A 12,243-nucleotide genomic window follows, 5' to 3' on the forward strand; every position below is an offset into this window, starting at 1 on the left:
TAAACAACATATTTTGCTTCTCATTAAGTCTAATTAGTTTTATTTGAAGACATGTTTATTCCAATCAGCCTCGGTTACCTGTTTGATTTCCGAACTAATGACCATACCTGTGGTTGTCTATAATAGATAATTTACGTGAAACAAGTATTTTGACATTTCCTCTTTTTCTAAATGACACCATATCCACCTTTCATTTTTTGTCAAAATCAATATGGAATGCTGTCATATAGACATAGGTGCCAGTTTGGGAGTGCGATCTGCGGCTATTTTATATGTAGCCGTGACGTCAAAAGGAGTGTAGTTAGGAGCCGTTGAAATAGGGCAAGCTGTAACAGTGAGAGCCACTGAGAACCGAGGAACGGACCTCGGTAGCTTGTGCTTGGAACATCAAACGCATGCCGCCTCGTAGGCTTAACTGAATAACGCAGGCAATTGAGGACGATAATCTGCAGACAAGCGGGAGGTGGAACTAAGGAAGTGTGTGGCAACTACACCTCTTTGGCAAATTGTCTAACCGGCGATTACAAATTTCTCTCTCTCAAGTGGAATACGCAGGTAAGGGTGCAGTATCTTAGTCGAAGGAAGAAGTATCTGACATACCTATCTGTGTTATTTCATGCTTTACGTGTTTGGGGTTAGTGACGATGGTTGGGAGACTTCTGTCATGTTTACAGACGTTATATGTTGAAATGTGGCTATGGTTTGTCAGGATCAAATAGTTTGTAAATAAACGATCTTAAGTAAATTGTTCACTATATTCGTGGTTGTTGTTCCAGTGCAACGGGACGACAAGTCTTATGCATTTAAATATTCCTTGTTGCAGTAAACCTACTACCGTCGTTGCCGAATGGTGAAAATAATATTACTTATTTATAGAGATTGTATTCATGGGCCCGGCAGACCTTGAAGATAATTGTTAATTAGTGTCAGCCTGTCCGCGATCTATTACCGTGGTCTGCTAGTTCACATACCAATTTTATGTCTGCATTAACATATTTTGTGCATGCGTTAATTTACATGTGATGAAACAGAAGTTTATATTCTATGGCAGCATCCGGTGTTTGTCCAATGCTTCCACGTTTGGTGGTGCATTACTTTTAGACAACAGGGGGTTAGAAAATAGATGACAAAACCCGTACAGTCTCCCATTACCGCGCTGGCGAGTCTAACGTTGGTTGTTTGACTCTTTGGCAGGACATTGGGGGCTACCCATAGACAGAAAGAAGCCTCAATAAATTTAGTCTGAAACAAGGGGAATAAATTAAACATTAATGCTAAATTTCTTCCCGTGAAAAATGCGATCCCCGAAACAGTGCTCTCAAACTTTAATCTGAGATGCGATTATAAAATTGCTTCGATGCTCTCAGATATAGCCAGTCGGAAGCCAAGATAACACTGGGCATAGCTTACTTAGCTCAATGGTGCTGGATAACTTTGTAATAAAATGTTCTGGAGACTAGGAAGAATTGTTGCATAGTTATGAATCTAGATTAACTACATCAGACAACAGTCGATGCACGTTCACACACCATCTCAACACTGGCCACTCAAAATATTTCGCCTACTTTTAGTTTCTTACACGATACAGGCTGAGACCGAGAATGACCGTGAATGGTGGCCAAGGAGAATCTTTCAGCGCACCATGTTGCGCTAACAATAGAGCTGTCCATAGTGCTGAAATCGGTATTCTCCCTTCCGCGGTCTTATAACCGATGTGTACAGGCTTCTCCAGCTGAGATAATGGTTATTTCCGATGCCTTCAACGTGCTTGTCGCTCTCTCACATGTTCTCGAATCATAACAGGTTTCGGTTGTTAACGCCCATTTTATCCTCTGATCAAAGTATGGATTTTCTCATTTATGGTGCGATATAGAAGTATTTTAATCTCATAGGCCTAGACTAACAATACCTTTAGCTGGTATGATGACTCACCCGCATCGCAATATGGGGGGGAATTATACTTTCAGATATTTTTCCTTGGGGGTCATAGCTCCGCTGAGATTGTGTTGTGTTCATATGAAAACTATTGTTATTAAGGCATCTTAGGCTTGGAAGGTTCCATTTTCGGTGATTTTAGGGAAGTTGTATTTTGTTGCATTTTATGTTTCTCATTTGTATTTTAACTGTGCTTACACAAAGCCTCCAACTTGAAACTCTGCTAATCTTGCTGAAATAAGTCAACCAGCCTTCACACTGCAAGACTATGTTGTAAAACAACACTTATCTGCTCTAACACTCAGGTGTTGTTAATGCACAATAACATTAAGCATGTGATACATTTAATTGTGATGGACTAAAAATAATGTCAATCCTATTTTTAATACACAGCGTTTTTCATTTAATGCATTGTTTTTATATTTGTGTAAGTGAAATGTCACAGAAAGACTGGAATGATTTATGCTTGTCGTGTATAAGGACCCGAGCATATGACTGTTGTCATTATCCCTTTATTCAGATCTGAAATTCTTGAAGATCATATTTACAGTGATTGTTCTGTATAATTCTATTATTTGTATTATTTATGTTTTTGAGCCTTATTTCATGTACCTATCTGTGTACTATCACACCAATCAGGCGCAGCATTTATGTACAGAGAATGGCTTTGCCATGTAATGTGCCTAAACTGCCTATATACCTGTGTTGTACTCCAAACAGCTCCCATACAGCCTTAGGTTGTTTTTTGTCTGTTAAAAATCTTAAAGGCTGTTTGGCTCAACAAGCCCTAGAGAGTGGTTCCTTTTTACCTCACATGTAAGGTCTGAGTTTGAAAATACCTCATGCTACTGGCATGGTCAAAGAAATCCTGTCAGAAGGAAACTAATATCAGCTAAGGGCGAGTTTTTTTCCCCTTCTTCTCCATGGCTGGAGAGTGGGAAGCCGTAGAGCTGAGGCTTATTACTGGCTCCTGGACCCTGGAGCTTTACCTCAACAGATACAGGACAGAGGAGGAATACGATGCAGTACTTATTAAAGTGGCCTGTCAGACAGACTCTCAGTGGTCTCTCCAGCTAGGAGATGGTTTTTTATGCTAAACACAGGCACTTGCAGCTGGTCAAGACAATTCTTAGCCATCCTGTGGAAAAGAGACACATAAACACAGGATAAAGGAAGATTTACTCATTTAATTTAATTCAGTTTAAGGTATTTATAGCATCATGTACAGTTGTCACTGTCTCACGCTTTACAGAAACCAAGGCCTGAACCACTAAAGGCAAGCTTTGCGATTGCATTGCTTTTGACCCACTGAAACAAGAAGTAACTGACTGCTAATGACATGGCTTCTCTGCCTGACTACTAGCCAGGGGATTGCAGAGGAGCTGAACTTGAAACCTTTTGTTCACCTCTAGTTGATTCAGGTAAACAGTTATATTGTTTGTGACAGTATGTCTGATATTTTCTGTACAATACCTAGCCCCTATCCTGTTTGATATAAGCAGCCCACCCAAACGGCATCGCTCAGCAGCGTAAACATCGTAAACACCTTGGGCGTAGCCTTCCCTTTACGTTACACATTTCTTCTAGAGATATTCCGGGCTTGTCAGACCTAGTCATAAAGGCGGCAGTCGGCACCCCTAATCCCCTCCCTCTTGTTTTTGTCAGTGCTGAGATTGTGGTTGTAAAATCCAACATTAGTGTAAGTAGTGGTTCATAACCTTATCTCCTAGCAGTCCAGCTCAAATAAATCCTCTTGAGTTACGCCTCAGTCTGACTTAGATTTATCGCACTGCTCTGTCATATAAAATTTCTGAAAGAATTTGTCTCGTTAACCCTGTGTCAAAGTGATAGCAGGTAAAATATGAGATCCTTTGCAGATGACAGGCGGTTTCATTCCTGTGCCCTCCCCCCCTTCATATCTGCTCTGACCATATGGAACAAGAAGTGAGTGCAGGAGCTGTCCGAGTGGTACACCGCACAGACAGCCAATCCCCTGATGCTGCTCCTTTATAGCATGGCGGCATTGTTCAGTGGAACAGGTTTCTGAAATGTTCCCAGAGTGTTTCCCCTCAAAACTGTTTCCTTTTCAACAAAACAAGACCAGCATACTGCTGTACTCTCATACCATTCAAAAGTAGGCATAGCTGTAATGTCCCTCACTTTTGTATTTGCTGCAAACAACTGTTGCAAATTATATCTCTCACCGCGACCCTACAGAGCCACGGCGAGTGATAATTCAGGTGACTCTGGTGGGAGTGATCACCAGCGTTTGCTCTGTTGCCTGGCTGCCAGCCTCTGGCCACTGGAGTAGACCCTGCAGCCTCAGGCTTGCGTGGAGATAGGTGGTGACAGGAGCATATGAATGAAGGGAGCTGAGCTCCCACTGCTAGGTGTTGCACTCTGGCTCGCAGGGCTGGCTGCTGTCAGCTTGGAAAGGCCACGCTGTTATCAGACAGAATGCTCGCTGGCATGATCATACAGCAGCCTAAATACTGTATTTTTCAAATGTAGCATGACAGTTGTGTGCAGAAAGGGTCAGTTTACCTGATCCACTTTTCAGCGCTGCTCTTTTTTTCATAGGAAAGCAATAGGCAGTCAGAAATCTTGCTGGCTTTGTCTTAGTGGCTATAGTCTATCAGTTCTGGTAACTGATGTATAACCAGAATTGAGAGTTTTGTCATCCACTGCCTTTCAGAAAACATTCCTTAAACAAACCAGTGCAGTGCAGTGCATGATGTGCTTTAGTATGGAGGTTGTAAAACGGGATTGCATTACTTGGCATTTCATGACTGTCTGGGGCACAACACAAGCACAGCACAGAGGCGCATGAGAGGCCCAGTGGACGTGGCCTGTCAGGGCTCGGAGGTGACACTGCGTGATGGTTCTGATGGAGAGGCTCTGGCCTTTGGTGGGGTGCGGTTGCAGCATGAGTGGGGCCCTCTCCCCAGGTGACACTTGTCATGTTTCCTCCTGACAGGTGGACAGTGATGGGACGGCTGGCTGTTTGTGCTCTGGCGGTCCTACTTGGGGCGGCGCTGTGTCTGGCCGAGGGACGGAAGAGCACTGATACAGCAAAGAGAGCAGAGGATGCCTCCAAGGGACCGCAGCCCCCGGTAAGTACTCTCTCTCTCTCTCTCTCTCTCTCTCTCTCTCTCTCTCTCTATCTCTATCTCTCTCTCTCACCCACCCTTCAACGCGACAGGAAAACAGTTTATTCTGGCAGCACATCAGAACTGAATAAGCCTCTGAAATAGCATGCATGGTATCAAATACTGAAGTTATGAATGTAGCATATAAAACAGGGAGCCATTTAAGATACTTTTTTTTCTCTAAGTCACTCTTCAAATTGTGATACCTTCCTCAATTCCATTAAGTGATGTGACTAAGGCCTCAAAGGAAGATTAATGGTGTGGTTATTGTAAGGGCTGTTACTGTGAGCTGAATATTCTGCTCATAAGTTACTGAGTAAAATCACCCATGTAGGCAGACCATGAAAAATGCTAGCGTTCTTCACTCCTAGATTCCGCTCTTGTGATGTTTTGTTTTCTTCGACCACATTTGCATTACAATACGTTCTTGTTGTCTGCAAAGCCTTTGTAGATTTGTTGCCTCCCTCTCTCTAAGCAAATGCTTTTGCGGATACCATCTGCAAATGCTTTCCCCCCCTCATTTAATAAGTGCTTTTATTCATTTTAACATTGCTTGGAAAAGAAGAGTGCCGGCTCTCTGCCTAGCTACGACAAATACGTAAACACTCTCTGTCTTTTGCAAGTATTTCATTATTTGTTGCACATATGAAAGCCCACCACCACTTCCATTCCCCCTTTTCTCGCCCCTTAATCAATTGTCCCGTGGAGCTGCCAGTGAGGGGAACAGAGAACATTTCCCCCGCAGTTGTTTTCCCAATTCTTTGTGCAATTAAGCATAAACCCCTCTGGTCTGTTTTGAGTCTGTAGTGCCCATGGGGTGCTGCGGGTTGGCAGCGGGCAGGGGGAAAATGTCATTGCTTTCCAAAGCTGCTGGGTCCTCCGCAATCCCACAGTACTCACCAAACCCTGGTACACCCCCCCCCCACCCCCACCCCCACCCTCCTCTATCACTCTCAGGGAACAGGAGAGACACAAAATTGTGGCTGGTCTGGTGTTGGATTCCAAACCCTGTGGTGAATTGCAGTGAATAAGTATGGAGGTACCTCCAGGAGAGAATAATCCATGGCAGCTTTACGCTTCAGCAGGAACAAACAAACAAATGTGTCTCCCAAAAGCTGGAGCTCTGTATTTTAATGGAGGCAGCAAACCTCAAAGCTCTTCAAAGTCCTCTGAGGTGGTGGTCAAAACAGACAACCAAATAGATAAAGTCAGTGATCGTGGACAGTGCCCAGAGAAAGCATGCTCTTAACAAAGCTGATAGATAGATTTTCCATTCAAGACATTTAGCTGACCATCAGCTCTGAAACTTCTTCAACCACAAACCATAGGGGAGATTCACAGTACATCCACTACAGACCAGTACAATGCAATTTCAAAAGAGGTGGTGTGTGCAAAGATCTTCCTAGATGATGTATTCATTTTTTTTACATTTAATTTCCTTTGGAACACTGTTTCAAGTCATAACAGTTCACAACAGTTCACACTCCCTTTTAGAACCACAGAGCACTTATATCTAAGAACCACATAGAGGGATGTTGCCAGAGTCATAATGGCAGGACAGATAAAAGAATGGCGTCATAAAAACAGAGGTCACTGTGCTGCCTGTACTTTTAGGGATGTTTATTTTGACCTGAAGAGCTGCAAATGGTCTGCATTTCACACACTCATTATGAATTTGAACAACATGGATCCATACTTTCAGGAGAGTGGCCCGTCAAGGTCGAAATCTGTCATTTCAATTCAAAGCCATCACTAAGGGCTGTTAGAGCTTAAAATAGATACTCTTGCATGGATGATGCCGAGATAAGTTCAATAGTGTTTTTATTAGAGCTACATAGTTGCAAATACCTATTTCACTTTCTTTCTGAGATGAAGTCTTCACAGGCGTTATCCTAAGAAAAACACCTCCATCAAGGAGTCACCTCAACCCTCACAGCACACAGTTCAGCTGTGTAAAGGTGTGTGCCTACATTCAATTCACCTTGCAGTGAAACTTTGCCTTTTGGATTATCATGGTAATTCGCCAGAGAGAACAAACAACAAGAGGAGAAGGGGTAGAAATGGGAAAGCAGACAGTGTGGAGAGGAAGGTGTAGGAGAAACATTAGAATGTAAAAGGAAATGCATTTTTAAAAGCACAAGGGATTCAGAGTGGATGAACATTGTGTGGCTGCTCATTTAAACACGAGCCTGCAGCGGCCTTAAGACTGAGGTCACTTGAACACTTCACCTGTTCTTTGTGATTTTCTAAGCAAATTGACCCAGGGAGGCAATATCATCAACATGTGCATGCACCAGGAGTAATTGAATGCAGTCCAGTCCAGCTGATTGAATGGCCGAGGTCATAATAGCCCCTAGCGTGTGGGCATGATAAGACTAGTTTTGTTCCTGTACACAGCGCTGATGTACCCACCATGCTTTATTGTTGCCGATTCAACAGAGAATTTGGGAAGTTTGGGTTTTCTCGTATTACTGAAAAAAGACAAAAAATTATTTGGAACAGAGACATGGCTAACACTTTACTTAAACCCTAAAACCCTTAAAACTTAAGACCGACCTAACCAGGCCATAACCATGTTAACATATCCTATCAGTACCCATTCATGTTTCATTCACTACTTATGGCAGGATATAAACTATGCTATGCAATGCTGTATGCTATTCTATTCTATTCTATTCTAGAACATAATATATTCTATTCTATTCTACTAGTTATTAGGTTATTTCAATAAGAGGTTTCTTGAATAAAGTATCAGACCCAATAGAAAGGCATTGCTAAAGGTATTCCATATTCACCTTCTTGACCACAGACATGCTCCACCAGGCGAACAGTTGGTTTGTGTCCAAGGCATAGATTTCATTCAAGAGCAGATTAACAGATTTGTTTCAGTCAATTAGCGGTTGACAATAAATGTTTCACATCTCATCATCCCCATGGTAACAAATGAGCGTTCTTGTAAGGCCACATGTAAAAGATGCAGTGTTACGTTCTAACATGAACACACACTTATTGGGCGCCATGCCAAGAGTAATTCTAAATCTCAAGGATGGAAATGAAGGCATATAGAAAATATAATAATTATAATAATATAATTCACAAAACCTTGCATTACTTGCTGTTTGGTTGGAATGCGAGAGCAAAAGATTCTTTGAGAAACTGCCTGGGTTGCATTCTGTAACATTGTTGCTCTAGTAGTATTTCTATTACAGAAATATCACCACATTAAAAGCTTTTTCCAGACTCTGCAATCAAACTTCTTTGTCCTCGCCATCTCCAGGACCTCTGCCAGAGAGTAATTACAATTAATAGAAACACTTATGGGACAAATCATGCCTGTAAATATCACAGTTAGCATGTACGGAGCTGATCCAGCTAATGACACAAATTTAATGCTGAGGAAAAGTAATTTATCATGGATTGCCATAATTTGCTGCTTCAGATGTGCTACTTCCAGCGGCTCTCTTTTGAAGAAAAGTCACTTGAGGAGCCCAGTTTGTCTTTGTGTTCACTAAAAGGATTTCCTCAGGCCCCATTATTACAGATACATTTTTGGGCAAAGGAAGAAAAACAACTGTTTGTTTGGATTTGTGTCAGAAATCCATTTCTAGGGTTGTACTCGTCTCTGTGTCGAACGATCACAGGCACACGAGACATTTTTTAATGTTGGAAAAAGTAATTTCACAGCAGTTCAATTTACTGAGAGATGTGAAGTAATTGAATTGTTGGGTCTGATTCCCTCATTGTGCATGTCATAGTGGCCTTTTAAATGTCATGCTGGTTAGAGTTGTCGATTGATTCACTTTGAATTGATTTTTACTCTGAGTGGCCTTGCACTGTTATTGGAATTAACAACAGCCTCTACAACAGAAAGAAGAAAAGAAAGATTTTTGTCAATGTTAAGATTATTAAGAGGAAATAATACTGAAACATTTTGCTGGCAACTATAAGGATAAGGATGATATTATAGAAACTAGTTTGACAGATACCACTGGAATAGTATGAGTGTATTTATTTTGAGGTAAAGCTGAAATGCAGATGAAACTATCTTTTTACTAAGTGCAAAATGTGGAAGAAACAGAGGATTCTAGACAGGAAAAATATGAAAGCCATACCCCAGCAATTAAGATGGACAGATGGCCGGAGAATGGCGGATTCAACTTGGCCTGAGCAATGACTGTAATCACACAGAAGCCTCAATGTGATTTTAAAGCCCCTGAGGATGAAGCAGCTCTGTGAACTGACTGCCAAAGGCTACCGCACACATATGCTTTTCCACTGAACCACTTCAGTGGCCAAGTCCAACACAGAGACTGCTTCTACTTGTTATATCTAGACAATCAAAGATACCACTTGTAAACTTGGAGAGCCAGGAGGGCCATTAAAAACAGGCAGATCAAAAAGACTACTTGGTGTGGCGAACGGTCTCCCATGGACACCGGTGGTGCTGCTGTTCTGCCAGGTGGTTAGGGGTACAGTCAAAATGCAATGTTGTGCTTGAGTTTTCTGAAATGGTTTGGAGTGACAGGAGTCCTGGTTTGTGGAACTGTTACATAGTTTGAACTGTACATTGAAAAACAGAAACGATGTATTAGAAATAGAAAATATGTAGCCTGGGTGTGTTGCATAGTCCTCTTTCCAATGGTGTTTTCAGTAGCATCATTGCAGAGAATTGACTATGGTCCGATTGCCACAATCACCACAGTGTATTTGTCACATACTCTTTTAGACAGCTTGCAATCTATGTCCTATTGTAGCAGACAAAGCCTGCTGCATACAATTCCATCGTGAAGATCTAAGGAATTTTGCTCTTTGAAAGTCTTTATTTCAAAGAGCACCATCAAATGAAAATATGAACACTTAAAATCCATTGCTATTCTGACACATATAAAACATTATGTTGAATCAGTTTTACGTGTTTAGCCTGCAATTATTTGCCATTTTTTCCATTAGGATGATCTGATGAGTTGACATTTCTTGCACTTAGAGTGAGCTGAGATTCACTGTTTGCATTATACCTCGTTACAGGTGAAAATTAAACTCAAACACAGTCCAGGTTTTAATTATGTCTGTCTCCTCTGTTTCCTCCCAGCAGAAGAGAGAGGCGGATGGAGAAGGCCCTGAGTGTGAGTACATCTTCTGCTTTCCTCCAAGCTTTGATATGAAAAGTTATCGTGCTGATTTCATTCTGCTCTTAGATTTGTCCCACTCCCTAACAATGACTTTCCTTTCATTTATTGAATGAAATAGTAACTAGTGTTGTATGCATAAAGTACTGTGATCTGAAGAGGTTTGAGTCTTGGTTCGCCCCTGACCTGACTCATATTTGTAACTCTACAATTGTGTTACATAAGCTCCCTTGCGTTTGTGTTGCATCTTCAGCCCAAGGTTGTTTTCTAGCTCTCAGCTTTTATATTGTGCTTAAAGCACTCTCCTGATGTGGTCAAATTATTGTTTTTCACCATTTACTGCTTGGAAGCCATCGACCGAAAGACATGAAAATGATTCAGTTGACACATAGATGTGTGGGCGTGTGTTGTACATTACACTAGCTAAGAGAGCGCTGTATTATCATTTCCAGTACCTTTGCCCTGCCATTGGAATCATTTGGGCCAGTCAGCTACGCTGGAATTTCAGGATGTTCAAAGTTATGAAGAGAAAATCACTGCGTTGTATTCACAGTCATGTCTCCATGGTGTTGAGATGTTGCACTCCCTCTGCTTGGCCCTTCACATGTATTTCAATCTATGCCAGTTTGTTAGGGGAGCATTTTTTAGTTTTTTTTATTGAAACATCGTTCTTTTGCACGCACAATTATCAAAGAAATCCTCCACACCAACATGGGCTCCTATAATTTCCTTCAGAGAAGAAAAATTCACCCACGTCAAAGCATTTAGTCCTCAGTTTAAAAAACAAAAACATATATCTGTGTCAGGTGGGCCAAGAGCATTTTAGATGGGATGGCAGAACAACACCGGTAAGTTTGAATATTTGCTCAAATTTTAATGATTTCTCTCAAGGGACTCATTATTCACTGAATTTTTTTACATTCTGAATGCTTCCTCCTGCAGTTGTGTCGCCTATTATTTTTTCTTTATTTTTGGCTTTTACACGGGACTTATAGCAATTCTTTGTGTTTGTCAGTATCATCTTACAGCCTACGGATGCCCCTCTCTCTCTCTCTCTCTCTCTCTCTCTCTCTCTCTCTCTGCTGATATGAGAGGGATTGTATTGTAGTGTGTTACTGCCTCACTTCCAGATGCCAGCATTAATCAAAATGCCCCAGTTTTCACTTGAGAGACACAGCGCTACCTGCTGAAGCCACCGCGTTGCAAGCGTGGCACGGCACCACTCAACCGGCTCAGACAGAAGTCATAAATAAATGATACTGCACGGGCGGCACACCACATTTAGTTGCAAAGGTCACATGGCCAATAAATAAGTGATCAGCTCAGAAATGTAGCGAAGAATATAATGTTTTGTTCGTTCTCACCAAAAAACACACAATTGAATAGATTTGATTATCTTCTGGAAAGAGACTACTAATATGGCCTTGAGTGCTTAATTTATGAGCCCGCACAGAGCTTTAATCAGGGTTCGTTACTGTCTCAAATTAAACAATGAGCAGAGGCAGACCCAGTTAACCAGGCCCGTGGTTCATTTAGGCAGTAATTGGGTGGGAATTAGATGGGGTAACACAGACAGAGGAACCCTTTAACCAGCTCTAAGTGGCTGGAGCAGCATCAGCACGAGGGAGATGATGAGAAGGGGCTGACTGACGAAGACTAGAATGGGAGAAACTGTCAGTGGAGAAAACAAAGGGTGGTGTTAGATAGTGCAGGAACAGAATGGGAAAGCTCTCCTTAGGTCATGGAATAAATATGAACATATAATAATGACTAACAGTATAACAACAACTTCAATGAGGATAAAGCCCAGGATAAATGCTCTATATTAGTATCCATGTACAATGACATTCACATGAAAAGCCTCACACCACTGCCCCCCCCCCAGCTTTGATGAGAAGTGTGAACAGCTCTTTATAGGGTTGATTGGAGCTTGTATGATACTGGTCTCTAACTCATCCAAGCATATTCTTATGTGTACCATACAGAAAGCCAAACCGAGCGCTACAAACAGTGGGCTGGCCCTCATAATCAAA

General features: G+C 41.8%; 1 protein-coding gene across 2 annotated transcripts in view; it reads left to right on the plus strand.

The window, feature by feature from the left end:
* Positions 1–312: 312 nt before the first annotated feature.
* fstl4 (follistatin-like 4) overlaps positions 313–12,243 on the plus strand; it is a 108,694-nt gene continuing 96,763 nt past the window's right edge. Inside the window, exons 1-3 of one of the 2 annotated variants that reach the window (XM_031571451.2) lie at positions 313–555; positions 4,913–5,048; positions 10,174–10,207. In XM_031571451.2, the coding sequence (XP_031427311.1) occupies positions 4,923–5,048; positions 10,174–10,207 (160 nt within the window). In that variant the 5' untranslated portion in view covers positions 313–555; positions 4,913–4,922. The remainder of the gene's footprint in view (positions 556–4,912; positions 5,049–10,173; positions 10,208–12,243) is intronic. The other variant, XM_031571452.2, reaches the window with a different exon arrangement.

Source organism: Clupea harengus, chromosome 8 (assembly GCF_900700415.2).
Source record: "Clupea harengus chromosome 8, Ch_v2.0.2, whole genome shotgun sequence".
NCBI lineage: Eukaryota > Metazoa > Chordata > Actinopteri > Clupeiformes > Clupeidae > Clupea > Clupea harengus.